Consider the following 18,547-nt stretch of genomic DNA (forward strand, 5'->3'; position numbering starts at 1 on the left):
ATTATAAAACTCTTAGAAGACAACATAGAGGAAAAGCTTCCTGAAACCGGATTTCTCAATGACTTCTTCACAGGCAACAAAAGAAAAAATAGACAGACTGATCATCATCAAAATTTCAAACTTCTATGCATCTAAGGACACTATCGATAGCAAAAGTGCAACCCACAGAATGGACGAAAATATTTGCAAATCACGTATTTCACAAGGGATTACAGTAATATCCAGAATGTATGGAGAACTCTTAAAATTTAACAAAAACAAAAACAGATAGCCCAATTCAAAAATGAGCAAAGGAGTTAAATAGACATTTCTCTAAAGAAGATACACAAATGGCTGATTAGCCCATGAAAAGATGGTCAGCATCACTAGTCATTAGGGAAATGCAAACCAAAACCACAATAAGATGCCATCTCATGCTGGGAGTGGTGGCTCATGCCTATAATCCCAGCACTTTGGGAAGCCAAGGCAGATGGATCGCTTGAGCCCAAGAGTTCAAGACCAGCCTGGGAAACATGGCAAAATCCTGTCTCTATGAAAAATGGCAAAATTAGTCAGGTGTGATGGCACACACCTGTAGTCCCAGCTACTCAGGTGGCTGAGGTGAGAGGATCATCTGACCCCAGGGAGGTCAAGGCTGCAATGACCTGTGATTGGGCCACTGCACTTCAGCCTGGTAAACAAAGTGAGACCCCATCCCCCACTTCCAAAACAAAAGATGTCACCTCACACCCTATCTTATAATAGGATGCCTATTATAAGAAAAGAAAACAGAAAGCAGTAAGTGTTAGCAGGGACATGGACAAATTGGAACCCCTACACACTGTTGGTGGGAATGGAAAATGGTATAGCACTATGGAAAACAGTATGGTAGTTCCTCAAAAAATTAAACATAGAATTATCATTTGATCAAGCAATTCCACTTCAGGTATATACACAAAAGAACTGAAAGCAGGGACTGAAACAGATATTTGCATACCAATGTTCATAGCAGCATTATTCGTAATAGCCAAAAGGTGGAAAATATCCCATTATTCATCCATGAATAAATGAATAAACAAACATGATCTACTCATATAATGGAATATTATTCAGTCTTAAAAAGGAAGGAAATTCTGACACATGCCACAACATGGGTGAACCTAGAGGACTTTAGGCTAAATGAAATAAGCCAGTCACAAAAAGAAAATACTGAATGATCCTACTTATATGAGGTACCTAGAGTAGTCAAATTCATAAAAATGGAAAGTAGGGCCGGGCATGACGGCTCAGGCCTGTAATCCCAACACTTTGGGAGGCCAAGGTGGGAGGATCACTTGAGCCTGGGAGTTTGGAACCAGCCTGGGCAACATGGAGAGACTCTATCTCTACAAGAAACAGAAATTAAAAATTAGCCAGGCATGATGGTGTGCACCTGTGGTCCAAGTTAACTCAGGCAGCTGAAGCACCAGTATTGTTTGAGCCCAGGATGTTGAGGCTGCAGTGAGCTATGATCGCGCCACTGCACTCCAGCCTGGGCAACAGAGCAAGACTCTGCCTCAAAAAAAAAAAAAAAATAGACAGAAAGTAGAATGTTGGTTGCCAAGGGCTGTGGGAAGGAAGGAATGGGGAGTCATTTAATGGGTGTAAAGTTTTTTCTGCAAGATAAAAAGAGTTTTGGACATTGGTTGCACAACACTGTGAATGAACTTAATGCCACTGAACTACACTTTAAAATGGTTAAGACAGTAAATTTTATATTGTATATATTTTACCACAATTAAAAATTAAAATTAAATCACTACTGATTTTATTGTAATTGTCACACAAATATAGTTGAAACCCATGGGAAAGTCATCGCAATTCAAATATGTAGATCCAAATATAAATTTTTTCAAAGCCCTTTCATCTCCTTTAACATCCTAAAGAATAACCACATAGTCTTCTGTTCAGCTACATGAAAGAGAGTATCAATTACATCACAGGAAAGTTTCCTATAAACCAGAATTCTTTGTGTGTGTGTGTGAGACAGGGTCTCACTCTGGTGCCCAGGCTGGAGTGCCTGGGCATGCCACGCTGGAGTGCAGTGGCATGATCTTGGCTCAGTGCAACCTCTGCCTCCCAGGCTCAAGAAATCTCCTGCCTCAGCCTCCCAAGTAGCTAGGACTATGGATACATACCACCGTGCCTGGCTAATAAACCAGAATTCTTGTCCTAACCTCCAGCTTCATTCCCTCTGTTATGAATTAAATGTCTATGCCCCTGCTCACCACCCAACCCCTGCCTCAAATTCACATGTTGAAGCCCTAACCTACAATGTGATGGTATTTGGAGGCAGGATCTTTGGGAGAGAAATAGATTCAGAAAAGGTTATAAGCCTGGAGCACTCATGATGGGATAAGTGTCCTAATAAATAGAGGAAGAGCAATCAGAGCTCTCCCCTTCCCACTCCATCCCCACCATGTGAGGACACTGTAAGAAGGCAGCTGTCCACAAGCCAGGAAAAGACTCCTCACTGGGGAACTGAATCAGCTGGCACCTTGATCTTGGGCTTCCCAGCACAGACTGTGAGAAATAAATGTATGTTGCCTAAGCTACTCAGTCTACCATATTTCACTATAGCAGCCCAAGCTGACTAATATACCCTCCCCAACCAAAGTCTTAATCTAGGACAGTAGATCTCTGAACCATCTCTAAATTGCACTCATGTTGTACTGCCAGTGTTTTGTCTACAGCTAAAAACTCCAAGTCAGAAACCCCAAGTAATTTTCTAACGAAAAGGCCTTGTCTAAGCGGTAAATACCTTTTTAGTAAGTTCAGGGCAATATATTTCTGGGCTTTAACTTTCCTTTCTTTATTCCTACATTATTGTCACAAAGCGCTGCTAGACATCTTTGATACTTGAACAGTCTTACAAGTAACTATAGGTTTCATAGCAAACATGTTCACGACACATTACATTTGCATCCCACACAGAATTTAATAGAGTGTCTCAGTTTTAAATATGTGATAAACCTTACACTCAAGATGACAACATACTTTTATCTCAAATTCATCAGTTAAGAGCTGTTTGTATTAGTATTAATATAATCCTTCTAGTTTTCATTACTGGCCCATACGAATTTACAACAAGCTTAGGGCTCTCCTAGGTCAGCCATCACAATGGTTCTTCCAGATCTTCCATCCCTGACTGATGAATGCAGCTCCGTGATATTTCCTAAGTATCTAATGAATATTGAGTTCCACGTCTCAGGAAAGAACCACTGCTGGAAGAGCTTTCTAAGGACTGTGGAAGGGAAAGTGGGACCTATGCCATAGCTGCGGAAGGGATGTAAGCAAAAAACAGCCCAGTGCTGTGCTTAATCTTCTGCTTCCCAGGAGAATGAGAGAAGCAGCAGCCTGGCAGAGGCACAAGGAAGTTAACAGAGAATCTAGATGTTTCTTTCCAATTTAGACTTCAGCAGTGCAATAGAATGAGGGCATCTGTAAAGCTTAAGAGTAAAAACAAAAACCAGGTGAGTCCAAATGTTGATTCAGCAAGGTCCCCAGGTGGTTCAGAATCTGTATCATCTGTAAGGGTTTCACCTGTCCCTTCTTCATAAAGGCAAAGTATTCACACACATTTTACGATTGTTACATGCAGTGTTCCTCTCATATACTGGGAAAATAAATGTTCAAACATTTAAATTTCATGCGAAGAAGAAAACACAGAGTTCACAAGAGCTTGGAAAGAAAGATACCTTATTCCATTCACTTGTGATTCGTAATATAATGCAGTAATCATTCCCTCTTTTCAAGGGTGCATTATAATATTCCCCATAGTACAGCCTGTCTCCTATAGGTATCTCCATGGCATCATCTGGAATATCTTTGGCCAGTAGTTCTGCAGCCATGTATCCATCAGCATCAGAGGCGTTGCTAAAGAAGGAGGAAGCGCCTTCAGAATCACAAGAAAATGTGCTTTGGAGGGCCAAGGGAAGCACTAACACCTGATATGAACTGGAAGAAAAAAGGAGAAGTGTCCATCAGACCCTTGCATGGGGAATTCATTCATTCATTCATATTTATTAAGCACCTGCTATGAGGTAAGCCTCTTAGTTTTTTTGTTTTTTTTTTTTTTTGAGATGGAGTCTTGCTCTGTCGCTAGGCTGGAGTGCAGTGGTGCAATCTCGGCTCACTGCAACCTCCATCTCCTGGGTTCAAGCAATTCTCCTGCCTCAGCCTCCCAAGTAGCTGGGACTACAGGTGCATGCCACCATGCCCAGCTAACTTTTGTATTTTTAGTAGAGATGGGGTTTCACCATGTTGGCCAGGCTTGTCTTGATCTCTTGACCTCATGATCCACCCTCCTCGGCCTCCCAAAGTGCTGGGATTACAGGCATGAGCCACTGCGCCCAGCTGAAATAAGCCTCTTTCTAGGCACTGGAGACACGACACTAGGCAAGAAAAAGTCCTGGCCCGTGTGGGATTTACAGTCTGACAGTTCCAACCATCATGGAATTCCAGTTTGAACCTAAAGGGTTAATGCCAGATGACACAGGGCAAGGGACCTCTCCAAGTTCTGGCTGCAGACAGATGCCAAGTACATCCTCTTTAGCTGGGAAAAGTTGTTACACGTATCACTGCCCTGTGTGTGTGTCATAAATTTGACCTAATCAGTGATTTTCACGTGGGCAAATAAAGCCCAACTGTGGAAAGGGTTAGCAGTCACATGGAGACCGAGTGCCTACCACAGTGAATGTACTAAGTCCAGAAAAAAGGCTGCAGACAATCATGTGGTGACCTGAAACAGAACTCATGTGATTTACATCCCCTACAGTTCATGGGCTGATACCAAAGTTCATGTGAAATAAATGAGATGCCAAGAGTGCAGAGTCACCATGAGTTAATCTAGTCTGACAACACCCTGAAACAGCCAGAACAGTAATATGTCATGTATGCACTGTAAAAACTGTTCCCCAATTGTGGACAGAAAAACACACTAACAAATGGGTATTGTTTTTGTTATGTGTTTCATTATTTATCCCATCAAATAGAAAGCCTGGCAGTGAAAGGACGTGTGAGAATAAAAATGCACTGAGAATGAATCACGCTTCCCTTCTATTCCCATCTATCTGGTACTTAGCTCCTGCCTCTAGTACCATGTTGAGCATCTGCTGTCTCTATCAGGCTTGATAGCAGGGATCTGAATGACTGACTCTTGTATTCTTGCAAATCCTTGCACAGTTCTTTGGTAATGATAGCCCCCCAACCCCCGCCCCGCCCCTCCGCCACCAACAATGAAAGATTCTTGAGCTGAAATTTCAGAAAAGAGGAAAAGCATACATCAGCGTGAAATATAATTAGGGTAATTTCCAAAACTCATTAGGCCATGTAATTCTATTTTACCAGTAAATTTGAACTTCCTGCTTCACGTGTCAAATGCCCTATCTCCTGCTTCCTAAGAGCCCATGAACCACTAGGTTAAGAAGAGGGAGCCCTCCTCCACAGTGGGTGTTGGCTATGGAAAGTCTCACCCCACCAGGTTCCCAAACATCCTAGGTATCCTCAGGGCCCTGATTTTCTTTCTTTTCTTTTCTTCTTCTTTTTTTTTTTTTTTTTTAAGAAGGGAGTCTTGCTCTGCTGCCCAGGCTGGAGTGCAGTGGTGTGATCTCGGCTCACTGCAACCTTTACCTCCCAGGTTCAAGCGATTCTTCTGCTTCAGCCTCCTGAGTAGCTGAGACTACAGGCACTCGCCACTATGCCCGGCTAATATTTTTTGTATTTTTAGTAGAGATGGAGTTCCACCATGTTGGCCAGGCTGGTCTTGAACTCCTGACCTCTTTAGCTGGGAGAAGTTGTTGCACATATCACTGCCCTGTGTGCCCGCCTCTGTCTCCCAATGTGCTGGGATTACAGGCGTGAGCCTCTGCGCCTGGCTGAGGGTCCTGATTTTCATAAAGTCTTGGCTCACTTTCAGCCAAGGGCTTTCTACAAAAGAGACAAAGCAAAATCTGCAGGGCAATAAGTTGTCACCACCAGTAAACATTTATTAAGCATCCACTGCCCATGGGGAACATCTGTAACAACAAACTTGCCGGGAGACTTGAAGACATCCCTAAGTCATAGCCACAGGTAAGAAAGTAAATGTTGCAGCACCTCCATGCGGTCCATAAGTACATCTTCAAATCCCGCTCATCTTTCCATGCAGGTGGTGGTGGTGAAGAGCAAGTTCGAGGCTCACCTGTGTCCATTTGGTTCTGTTCATTGCTCACTAGAGGCATCATTGACAAAGTATGAAGCAGCTTCCCAATTAGCCTGACCGTAATCACCTGTGTTGCTTGATTATTATACAAATTCCCCGACCTCATCCCGACCTACTGAATCAAAATCTCTAGGAGTCTGAGAATTTGTATTGCTGGTAAAGCTCCCAGGTGATTCCTATAATTGGCAAGTGTGGGAGACATGAGCATTAAGGGAACCCAGCAATAGGTTCCATCCTCTGCCTAACATCAGCAAGCTCAGGAGAGACTTGGTCGCAGGGACCTTGCTGCATTATGTACCCCAAGACACTGTCCCTAAACGGTGCACAAAGCAGACTCAGGCCTGTCTCACACACTGGCAAAGCTGCTGCCCCCCAGCTCAAACCAGGTAGTCAGGCTTAGGAAAACCACCCTGCCTGCTGGTAATTAGCCATGTGATGTTAAAGAAGCAGCTGTGGCTGTTTGGAATATGACTGTTCTGGAAGGACTTTTCTCCTCTTTTTCACCACTACACTCCCTCGAATGACTCACAGTTCTCCACTTCCTGTTTTGGAGGCGCTGGCCGGCATATAGCCACAAGGGTAAGCTGTCATTTGGCTTTTCTTTTTGCATTATGTCATTATTTGACATAAATATCACATTTGTTCTTGCAAATGCTCTCAGGAAGTGACATCACAACTTCTGTTCTCTTTATAATGACAGAATTACAATACCTTCTGGTAACTTGTCAAGAATCAGAACAATTTATACAATGTCCCTGGAAAGATCTTTGCACATTTACTGAATTTAAATGAATATAAAAGCAGGAAAACCCTAAGTTTTATTATAAATGGATATACAGATAATATTGCCAGACTTTCTTTTTTGTAATTTTATAATATCTCACTTTTTTTTTTTTTTACCTTGATTTTACTGAAGGGTCAGGAGAGACAAAGGCAATGTTGGTGAGGCCATGTACATTTTCAGCTCCTTGACCTGGTACTGTGAGCAAGCTGTTCATCTCTCCACGCCAACCTCAATCTTCCTCTCTAAAAAAGGGACTGATGCTACTTTCCTAATCCTGCCATGACCTTTGCAAATAAAACACTTAACTGAACACACTGTAGTCCTCCAACTGAGGTAAATTAATTCCATCCTAATGCCATCTGGAATCCCAGAAGCAGTCATTAATTATACAGTGTCTTGCCCATAACTCAATACATGAAAAGACAAAAAGATCTACCTAAATCATCTTTTCAGAAACCACTGCACACCCCCCAAGATCAGCCTTACATAAAGGGCAACATATTCTGCCTTTGGGAAATGAAATGATGCCCCTGACCCACCATCCATAAAGGATGTACTATGAGACATGAGTGCAAAGGACAATCCTGACACGTCCTAACACGCAACCGACGCTTACCCAGTGACCAAAGGAATGGATTTAATTTCTTGAGCTAAACTGTCCAAATGCTTGTATATAGGGTCCTTTAGAAGTCTCTCTATGTGGCCGGGCGCGGTGGCTCACCCCTGTAATCCTAGCACTTTGGGAGGCTGAGGCTGGTGGATCACCTGAGGTCAGGAGTTCAAGACCAGCCTGGCCAACATGGCAAAACCTCATCTCTACTAAAAATACAAAAATTAGCCAGTTGTGGTGGTACACGCCTGTAATCCTAGCTACTCAGGAGGCAGAGGAAGGAGAATCACTTGAACCCAGGAGGTGGAGGTTGCAGTGAGCTGAGATCGCAACACCGTACTGCAGCCTGCGTGATGGGAGTGATACTCCATCTCAAAAAAATAAAATAAAATTTAAATTTAAAAAAAAAAGTCTTTCTCACCATTAGAAAGGATGCTGTTGGGATTAAAGGCCAGTCTGTACCCAAGGAAACAAAAGAGGCCCCAACTGCATTGTTCTAACCACCCAAGTGCACACCAACACAGAAGTCTTCTCCTCACCAAAATCAAAGTTTCCAAAACACTCCATGGGGTTCCCTGGGCAACCGTGGAGAAAGGACAGCTACTGACCTGATTGGTCCATTTTTCTCCTTGGCTTTCCTCAGTCTGAGGCGTGGTAGAGGTCCTCCGTGCACCGTAAAAAATTCTACTTCCGGAAGGGGAGGCTCTGAAAACATGTTGAAAAGAAGAAAAGGGGTATGATTGGAACAAGTAAACAGAAGGACAAAAGAGGTCCTCGTGAGGGCTATTGAAAGGAAAGTTTTAATTTCAGAAGCGAGGAGCCTATTCTGTACATGCCACAATGTGGAAGAACATGCTAAGTGAAATACACCAGGCACAAAAGGACAGATTCTCTATCATTCCACTTACATGAAAAATCGAACATAGGCAAATTCATAGAGACAGAAGATGTTGCTGGGGGTGGAGGGGTTTTGTAGGGAATGGGAACATATTGCTTAATGGTCACAGAGGTTCTCCTTGGGGTGATGAAAAAATTTTGGAAATACACAGTGGTGAGGGTTGCACAACATGCCAATAAACTGTGTGCTTCAAGATGTTAAAATGGCACATTTTATGTGATGTGTATTTTACCACAATAAAAAGAAGTGATGAGTATACCGTGGCACTGGCAGAGGATAGATGTGGTGAGTATTACAGTTTGCTTGGTGAGTAGATTCCTACTTGGTAGGGAAGACCACCACATCAGCCTTCAATAGCCTTTATAATCACAGAGCTCTCTGTCCTTATTTTCCCGCCCCCAGCAATAAGATTTCCCAAATAGGTTTTCCATCAGGAAGAAACTATACTGACTGGCTGATACCAGTGTTCTTGCACCTCACTGGTAGTTACAGTCATGGTATAAATGTGCTAACTGCCATTCTGCCTTGCGGGTAACACAGTAAGACATACTGGGCACTAACCATTCACACTAGAGATGTTCTACATATGCCTCATCTTACTTAATCTTCTCAACAGGGCTACCAAGTGGATGATGTTTCTAGAAGCAATCATTTGCTCCCTCTCTTGGGGTTCCTACCCATGCAATATAGGAACTTCTTCCCTCTCCAAAGTATTAGGAAAAGAGCTTCCACCTGGCCTTCTATCCATCCCTGTGATTTGTGAAACAGCTAGTTCCCATGTAGCCCCATCCTTGTTTTTTTATTTTTCTTTCTTTTTTTTTTGTGGGGTGGGGGCTGCCTGAATGCAGGACAGGTGATTTCCCACCTCCTAGTCCCACTGTCCATCTCTAGGCAAACCTGAGTCACCTGCCTGAAGCCTGGTCTACATTTGCCCTATAGCTGGGGTTCCCAACCCCAGGCGGTGGACCAGTACCAGTCTGTGGCCTGTTAGCAACCAGGCCACACAGCAGGAGGTGAGCAGCAGGTGGACAAGCATTCCTGCCTGAGCTCCACCTCCTGTCAGATCAGTGGCAGCATTAGATTCTCATAAGAGCACAAACCCTATTGTGAACTGTGCATACAAGGGATCTAGGTTGTGCACTCCTTATGAAAATCTAATGCCTGATGATCTGAGGTGGAACAATTTTATCCCGAAACCATCCCCCTACCCACCCCAGTCTGTTGGAAAATTGTCTCCGATGAAACCAGTCCCTTGTGCCAACAAGGCTGCTGACCACTGCACTATAGCTTCCACTTCCCCATAGGTGGGGCACAAAGTGTAGGTGTGGGAGGAAGTTCAAGAAGTTTCATTTTGGCCGGGTGCAGGGGTGTGGTGGCTCACGCCTGTAATCCCAGCACTTTGGGAGGCCAAGGCAGGCGGATCACCTGAGGCCAGGAGTTTGAGACCAGCCTGGCCAACATGGTGAGACTCTGTCTCTACTAAAGATGCAAAAATTAGCCAGGCGTGGTGGCGGGCACCTGTAATCCCAGCTACTCAGGAGGCAGAGGCAGGAGAATTGCTTGAACCGGGCAGGCGGAGGTTGCAGTGAGCCGAGATCATGACACTGCACTCCAGCCTGGGTGACAGAGCAAGACTCTGTCTTAAAAAAAAAAAAAAAAAAAGAAGCCTCAGACCCAAACCAGTTTTACCAGCAATAAAACTGATTACTTTGATCCCTTTCTAACGCTTATGTATCTTCTTCAATTTCCCTAATCTCAGAGGTGGAACAAGTACAGTTATTATCTTAGAAAAGCTCATTTTATAGATGAGGAAATTCATACATGACAGATTGTTGCTTGTCCAAAGGCCACACGATTAGCAAGTCGTAGAGTCAGAATGTGAACTCACACTCTGCTTACACACCCCTCTCATTCACCTTGGGGTATCTTGAACATTTGGTTCTACCAATTGATCTGGCAAATTTTCACCCCCTTTGAGTGAACTAACAAACTCTACTTTAAAAACACTGGCCAGGGACAGTGGCTCATGTCTGTAATCCCAGCACTTTGGGAGGCAGAGGTGGGCGGATCACTTGAGGTCAGGAGTTCGAGGCTAGCCTGGGCAACATGGTGAAATCCCATCTCTAGTAAAAAATACAAAAATTATCCAGGCATGGTGGCACACTCCTGTAATCCCAGCTACTCAGGAGTCTGAGGCAGGAGAATTGCTTGAAGCTGGGAGGCAGAGGTTGCAGTGAGCCGAGATCGTGCCACTGCACTCCAGCCTGGGCGAAAAAGCGAGACTCCGTCTCAAAAAGTAAAAATAAAAACACTGAATCCCCAAAGATTTTACAAACACATCAACTCCAAGAAAATGACCCACTTGCCACAATTACTGCAGAGTTAGAGGTCTATCCAGTGTGGCTCACATCAGAGAAGCTACACTACAGTTAAACTGCAGAAATAATACCATGTAGTGTGTAGGAACACAGGACTTGGGTTGCTATCCTGGTTCTATCACTTACACCTTCAGCAGCCTCATCTGTTAAATAGGGGTAAAAACAACCTCTACCTCTTAGGCCTGTTGAGGGAATTAATGAGCCAATTAATAATGATTAACAATAATAGTTAATGAGTCAACACAAGTAAAGAGAATAAAACAGTGCCTGGAACACAGCAGCCCTCAGCGCCTGTTGGCACCTGTATAATATCACTTGAGCTACTAGTTGCCAATTCTATGCTAGGAACTTTGCCTCTGAGGTTTCAACAAATCCTCACAGCAGCTCTGCGTGACAATCATCTCTATCTTATCAGTGAGGAAATCAAGGCTCAGGCAGGCTGAGTCACACCACTAGAAGATGGCCGGCCGAGCCAAATGTGGGACTTAGGGTAATTTGACTCCAAAGTCTCCTTTACTACATTGCCAGGCCATGACAATGCTTGCGTTCACTTTGCCTGAGATTAAACCATGACCTAGAAGTAGAAACCTGCAATTACAAATCCCTGAGGAATGAGAGACCTCTGTGCCTGAGACCATAAGGAACAGAGCTTGGGGGTCCTGGGGTGTCAAACACCAAGGATCTCTTAATTAGCAAGTTCAAAGGGAAGGCATGAATAGAAAAGAAAAAACTCAAAAACGACCCCAGGAGGGAGGCCATAGGGACAGGTTTAGCTCCTTCCCAGCTTGAGTACACAGGAAATGTCATTCAGGGAACTGTGACTTGTAATATAGAAAGAGGGTTCCTTACAGCGCAGAGGGTGACAACAGAAGCCAGGCAAAAGAGGCAGTGTTCCTAAGTCAGGGCTGGAGAGGCATTCTGCTCAATGAACAGGGGCTTGAAAGAAAACAAACCTGGAAGAAACCATGGAAAGCTGCAACCCTGCAATCGCGAAACTCTCAAAGACGGGACACCTTGTGCCTGAGATTCTCCGAGTCCGTACATGTTGTCTTTTCATATGTTACATACTTTATATGTATGTGCTCAGCATCCCTTTTTCTGTGGAGAGCGGCCCTTCTCCTTTCCATATGGTTCTTATGGGGCCAGCATTCCCAGTACTCCAAATCCCCTCTGGCCCAGCGCCCAGTGATTACAGATTGCCATTCCCCAGTCAGAAGATGGCTCAAAAAGAGCAATCTGTTTAGGAGATTGGAGGTTTTATTTTTTGTTGTTTATTTGTTTTTTTGAGATGGAGTCTCACTCTGTCACCCAGGCTGGAGTACAGTGGCATGATCTTGGCTCACTGCAATCTCTGCCTCCCGGGTTCAAGTGATTCTTCTGCCTCAGCCTCCCGAGTAGCTGGGACTACAGGCATGCGCCACCACGCCCAGCTAATTTTGGTATTTTTAGTAGAGATGGGGTTTCACCATGTTGGCCAGGCTGGTCTCAATACTCCTCACCTCAGGTGATCTGCCCACCTCTGCCTCCCAAAGTGCTGGGATTACAGGCATGAGCCACCATGCCAGGCCTAGAAGATTGGAGGGTTTTATTCTTCTTCTTAGACTGTAGTTGTAAGTACCAGGTAGGCCAATAGTACAATGTCCATCCTCCCAGGTCTGGCTGGAAGAGTTTGGCAGAAAGAGGGCCTCATGGCTGGAAGAGCAACGGGGCTGTGGTGACACCACGTGTGACTGAAGCCTGCTGTCTCCAGACGAGATCCATCCTGGGCCTTCCCAGTTCTGTGATCCCACAGATTCCACACGCTTAAGCTGGTTGGAGTTGGGTTTCTGTCACTTGCAACCAAAAGAGCCCTGACTATAGAATGCATCCAGCGCCTTGGTGTTCTGTGGAAGGGCAGAACCCTCAGCTGTGTACTGGCAGGAACTCTGGTGCTAGGCCAAATGGACACGGTAGGGAAGCGGTCCTTATGCATTTTTCTAAGAAGAATTGCTGTGAATTCCAGGCACATCCTAAACTCCTTGGGTGGTGGAGACAGTGAGGACAGCAGGAAGAATGGCCTTAAGAACCCCCTTTAGACCCTGGACTAAACCACCCCTCCTTCAAAGTCTATCACTGCATCAGCTCAGTAGGACAAGGGAGGAAGGGCATGACGGAAGGAAAGAGAAAGAGCTATTAAAAACATATGTATGAATGCCTCCCCCCCAATCCCCCCACCCTAGCCCTAAACCCTGCCACTGTGAACTGAAGGACTCTGAGGCCAAAATAGATTCTCAAGACTGTATTTACCAGATTAGAAAATAGCTTTGGGGTAGAAACCCTCAATCTCAAATTATAATAAATAAAAACTTAGACCTGCCTGGACCTTTACAGTTGTTAAAGCACTACTATATATATTATTCATATATCTGCATTCAACAAACACCCATTAGCCACCTCTGCCCCAGGCTCTGTGCTAGGCTGGGGGAGACAAGCACAGAAGACATGCTTTCTGCTTTCTGGGAGCTTGGAGTGTAATTGTGGAGACAGTTTTGAAAAGGTAGTGCCCAGAGCTGTGATGGAGTTATATACAGAGCGCTGTGGATGTGAGGAGGAACATCTAACTGAAGGCAGGGAGCTGAGCCAATCAAACATGGAAACAGACAACTGCAGAGGCATGAGGTGGTGGCAGGGAGGGATAGAACTACACGGAGTTCCTGGCTAAAAGGTTGAGGTCTGGCAGAGAAGAAGTTAGAGGGGTAAGTGTGGGTCAGATCTCAGAGATCTGAGGTTCCGGAAGTCATGAGAAGCCGTTTAAAGATTTTTAGCAGGCTGGGTGCACTGGCTCATGCCTATAATGCCAGCACTCTGGGAGGTTGAGGCAGGCAGGTTGTTTGAGGCCAAGAGTTCAAGACCAGCTTGGGCAACATGGTGAAACCTTGTCTCTACAAAAAATGTTTTAAATTAGACAGGCACAATGGTGTGCACCTGTGATCCCAGCTACTCAGGAGGCCAAGGGGGGAGGATTGCTTGAGCCCGGGAGGCAGAGGTTGCAGTGAGCCAAGATTGCACCACTACACTCCAGCCTGGGCAACAGCTAGACCCTGTCTCAAAAAATATATATTTATTTTTACCAGTTGTGCACTTCAAAAATACAACTTAGAGAGCTGATCGAAGGATGAATAGAAAAAGGGCAAAAACACAGGTTGTCCAATAATCTAGGTGGGAAGTGCTTGAGGTCTGCTGCAAGTGAGAGCACTGAGAATGGAGAAGAGGGAACAAATGGAAGCCTTGCTCAGGGGAGAGAAGGCAGGAATCTGGCAACCAAGTCAGCGGTGATGTCATTTACCAAGCCTGGGGGAAGACGAGAAGCAGCTCACTTCTAGATCTGTTCAGGTTGAAGTGTGTAAGGAATCCTCCAGCAGGCAGTTAGAAACATAGGTCTGGAGCCTAGGAGCAAACCCCGTGGTGGAGATACAGAGGCAGCTCACAGGGAGGAGTGAACGTGGCCACTAGTATCTGAGGAGAGATGGGGGCCAAGGGCGGACCACCGAGAAACCCAGGCTTTTAAGACCAGGTGGAAGAGTAAGAGAACTTTGTGGCCTTTATGAAAGACTGTTAAGTCTAGAATTTCTCCCAGAGTCTCTTAGACACTGCAATATAGATCATGTTTTTCCTAAACCTGGGGGGTTGCCAGGCGCCCCAGGAGGTCACCTGGAAAAGCCTCTGCTTAGAGTCTAGGCCTCACATCACTCATTTGTTGAAATGACGGTCTATGCTATTTTCAAGAGCAGTCCAGAGAGAGATTCCGTAGGATACAGCTGAGAAGACAACAGCTGGATTCCTGTGGCAGTGACAGAGGAGAGAGGAAAAGCCCCCACATGTCCCCTGGGAACGTACCCCTTCCCCTTTGAGATCTAACTGCCCTCAGGCCCTTCGCTATCACTTAAATGCCCTTTCACTTGTGACGTTTTGTTGTCACAGTAAAATTAACTTTTTTTATTACGTATTTCCTCTTCTCAGCCAAGGTGGACATTAACTGGTCACTCTCTTCTGTGTGAGAACTCTGCCCCATCCCACCCCCGCCCCGCCCCGCCCCCACCGACTCTTTTAAGTTACTCCTCTTTGTTCTTCTCCAAGAGTAATAATTCTAGTTCCTCTAATCTCTTGGCTAACATTTTAAAACCACCCAGAAGCAGCAGAACAAAGTGCTCACTGAGCTCAGAAGAGGCAACTGCAGACCGAGCAGGAAGGCCATCCCCCTGCTTGGTCCAGGTGACGTCACTCTTTCCCAATCTAGAGTCACATTTTTCAAGGCACCACAGTCATCTGGTTCAATCAACATGTGACTTTGAGACCATTTTCTGCTCTGTTTGCCTAAGGTCTCCCTGCCTTATATATTTTTTTATTTTGTTTTTGTTTTTGCTTTTGCTTTTTGAGATGGAGTTTCGTTCTTGTCGCCCAGGCTGGAGTGCAATGGTGCGATCTCAGCTCACTGCAGCCTCTGGCTCCTGGGCTCAAGCAATTCTCCTGCCACAGCCTCCCGAGTAGCTGGGATTACAGGCATGCACCACCATACACGGCTGATTTTTGTATTTTTAGTAGAGATGGGTTTCTCCATGTTGGCCAGGCTGGTCCCGAACTCCTGACCTCAGGTGATTCCACCTGCCTCGGCCTCCCAAAGTGCTGGCATTACAGGCATGAGCCACCATGCCCAGCTGCTGCCTTATATTTTAAACAGTCTACTTTTTCTCTCCAATGTACAAGCCTAAGCCTCGTCAGGCTGGTTCTCAGCCACATTTCGAGGTGGAACAAACTTGACTTTCAGCTGAATTTTCCAAGGTGCTCTTCCTTGTCTCCCAAACTGATGTCCTGGGTAGACCTGCTCTCCTTTCCATCAGCCTCGTTACTGATTTAAACTGAATTAGACCCAAGGCAAGAAATGGGTCCTGCCTGTGCTGGAAAGTATAGCTCTTTCACCCTGGGTGTGTGAGATGGGAGAGGAACCAGAACAGAGACCTTCATTACCATTCTCGGATGTCAGGAATATCCATCCTCTGCTAGAAGCAAATGGCAAAAGAAATTCCCACATGGGGGCAAATGTGGGGAAAAGTAATGAAGGAGAATTTGCTCTGCAAAAAAAAAATATTAAATGTATCATAAAATTACAACAATTGAAATAGTAAAGTACACGCCCAGGACAGACAAACAGTGAAAAAAAGCTAGACAGTCTAGAAAGAGACCCAAAGAAATGCACCAGGTGGCGTGGATGGTCAGTATTTCCAAAGGTGATAGGGAACTGGCTTACAGCTGGGGAGAAAAATTATCATGTAAACTTAGCCTCATATCAGACATCAAAATAAATTCCAAATGAACCTAAGTGGTTTTGTTTTGGTTTTGTTTGTTTGTTTGTTTGTTTGTTGTAGAAAAGTGGTCTCACTGTGTCGCCCAGGCTGGGGTGCACTGGCATGATCATAGTTCACTGCAGCTTTGAACTCCTGGACTCAAGCAGTCCTCTCTCCTCAGCCTCCTAGAGCGCTGGAATTATAGGAATGTGCCACTGTGCCCAGCCTGAACCTAAATTTTAAGTGCAAAAAAGCAGGTCAGGTGCAGTGTCTCCCACCTATAATCCTTGCTTTTTGGGAGGCCTAGGCAAAAATGATTACTTGGGCCCAGGAGTTTGAGACCAGCCTGGGCAACAAAGTAAGACCTCATCTTTACAAAAAGAAAAAATTAGCTGGGTGTGGTGACATGCACCTGTAGTCTCAGCTACTTGGGAGGCTGAGGCAGGAGGACTGCTTGAGCCCAGGAGTTTGAGGCTGCAGTAAGCTATGATTGTGCCACAGCACTCCAGCCAGGGCAACATAATGAAACTCAGTCTCAAAAAAAATTGAAAAGAAAACAAAAGAGTAAATAGCCTTGGAGTAGGAATTTGTAATATTTATCGAAAGATTAATATCACTAATGAAGGTAAACTATTAAATCAACCAAAGAAAAGGGTAGTATAAGTACAAATGTGTTAAAATGTCTCTATGCAAAACCCATCAAAATGAACAAAAAGAACCAAAAATGGAAGAAAATTTTATGTGCATCAAAACTAAGCAACATCTCCAACTTTGTACTACAAACTTCAAGTAAGCACAAACAATTGAATTAAAACACAACTCCACTGCCCAAAAACCCAGTACAATGCTACTTTTCTGAATTTTCTATAATAAAAAGTAGGTAGAAAAATAAACACAACATGATAGTTCTTTTCTAATCCTCAGGCACCTCTCCAGATATATCACCCCATCCAAGGCATGATAAATTAAAATTGAAGGCAACAGAAAAAATAGTAGCTTCCACCACAAGTCATCAGCTAGATATATCTTCTCCATCAATAAAGTTATGAGACTTCACCTCCCAAGGAGAAGAAACCAATTTCTTTTCATGTGTACATCCTCAGTAGGCAGCACAGGTCTTTGTACATAACCAATCGAAAAATATTTGCCAGTGGTTTCTCAAGACATCTCTTTTTATTTATTTTATTTATTTTTATTTATTTATTTCTTTTTGTTTTTTTTTTTTTTTTTTTTTTTTTGGTTTTTTTTGAGTTGGAGTCATGCTCTGTTGTCTAGGCTGGACTGCAGTGGCACAATCTCGGCTCACTGCAACCTCTGCCTCCCGGGTTCGGGAGATTCTCCTGCCTCAGCCGCCCAGGTATGTGGGATTACAAGCACCCACACCACACCCAGCTAATTTTTGTATTTTTAGTAGAGACTGGGTTTCACCATGTTGGCCAGGCTGGTCTCGAACTCACCCACCTCAGCTTCCAAAAGTGCTGGGATGGGATTACAGGCATGAGCCACCGCGCCTGGCCAATCCATCTTGTTTTTAACAAATACAAGTAAATAAATAAATATTTGCTAAATTAAATTGTTACAGCTCAGCATGCCCCTCCCCCTCTCCCAACACACACAGAAACCCTAGTTTCCAGGCTTCTGATCTAAGAAAACCTTCTCATGCACGTTTTATAAAAGCTAACTTTGGCTGAGATTCAGATGCTGGTAGCAAGAGGGTCTGGGAGACACCCATCCCCACACAGCCATTTACTTGGGGGCTTGGGGTTTGTTTTGAAGCTAGAAAGTGGTTGGGAGATTTCTGGGTGGACTGTGGAAGCATGGAAGGGCAAATGCGCCTCTCCTAGCGTGACCTAATGTTCAGGCTCCAGATATCAAAAGAGCCTGTGTCCACGGAAGACTTGCAAAGGAAAACAGCTGGCATGAAGGCCAGTCCCTCTGCTGACCTGTGGTGCAGCTTCAGCCCCCTGGGAGCCAGGGGGCCCCCCCAGGGATAAGTGTGGTACCCTGGAACCAGCCAGGGGAGATGGGTTTCTCACTGAGGACACAGGGGTACAGCATCCTTGGATGGTTTGTGGGTAACCAACCATGAAAGAGAAGCCTCGGTAAAAGAAACCAAGAGACCTGGTCCTGCACAGTCTTCCCTGAGGACATCCCATCGTGGAGGGCAGTGTCAGAGGCAGGGGCAGGGAGGATCAGGGCAGTCCTGGCTGGACCTCTCTGATAAAGTGACAATCTGATAAATGCCTGGGACACACCTGTGTTTTCCATTGTTTTCCTAACCATCTGAAAAAGTACTTTCCTTTTTCTTGTTATGAATACAATGAGAGACGGGAAAT

General features: G+C 44.8%; 1 protein-coding gene across 11 annotated transcripts in view; it reads right to left on the reverse strand.

The window, feature by feature from the left end:
- Window positions 1-18,547, reverse strand: part of SUSD1 (sushi domain containing 1) — a 141,064-nt gene that overhangs the window by 17,875 nt on the left and 104,642 nt on the right. For 8 of the 11 annotated variants that reach the window (XM_063650289.1, XM_054500515.2, XM_054500516.2 and 5 more), the window contains 2 exons: window positions 8,223-8,319; window positions 3,717-3,975 (listed from right to left, as the gene is read on the reverse strand). In XM_063650289.1, the coding sequence (XP_063506359.1) occupies window positions 3,717-3,975; window positions 8,223-8,319 (356 nt within the window). Of the gene's footprint in view, window positions 1-3,716; window positions 3,976-5,845; window positions 6,230-8,222; window positions 8,320-18,547 lie in introns of those variants that run through there. The other 3 variants (XM_063650285.1, XM_054500518.2, XM_063650288.1) reach the window with 3 other exon arrangements.

Source organism: Pongo pygmaeus, chromosome 13 (genome assembly GCF_028885625.2).
Source record: "Pongo pygmaeus isolate AG05252 chromosome 13, NHGRI_mPonPyg2-v2.0_pri, whole genome shotgun sequence".
Lineage (NCBI taxonomy): Eukaryota > Metazoa > Chordata > Mammalia > Primates > Hominidae > Pongo > Pongo pygmaeus.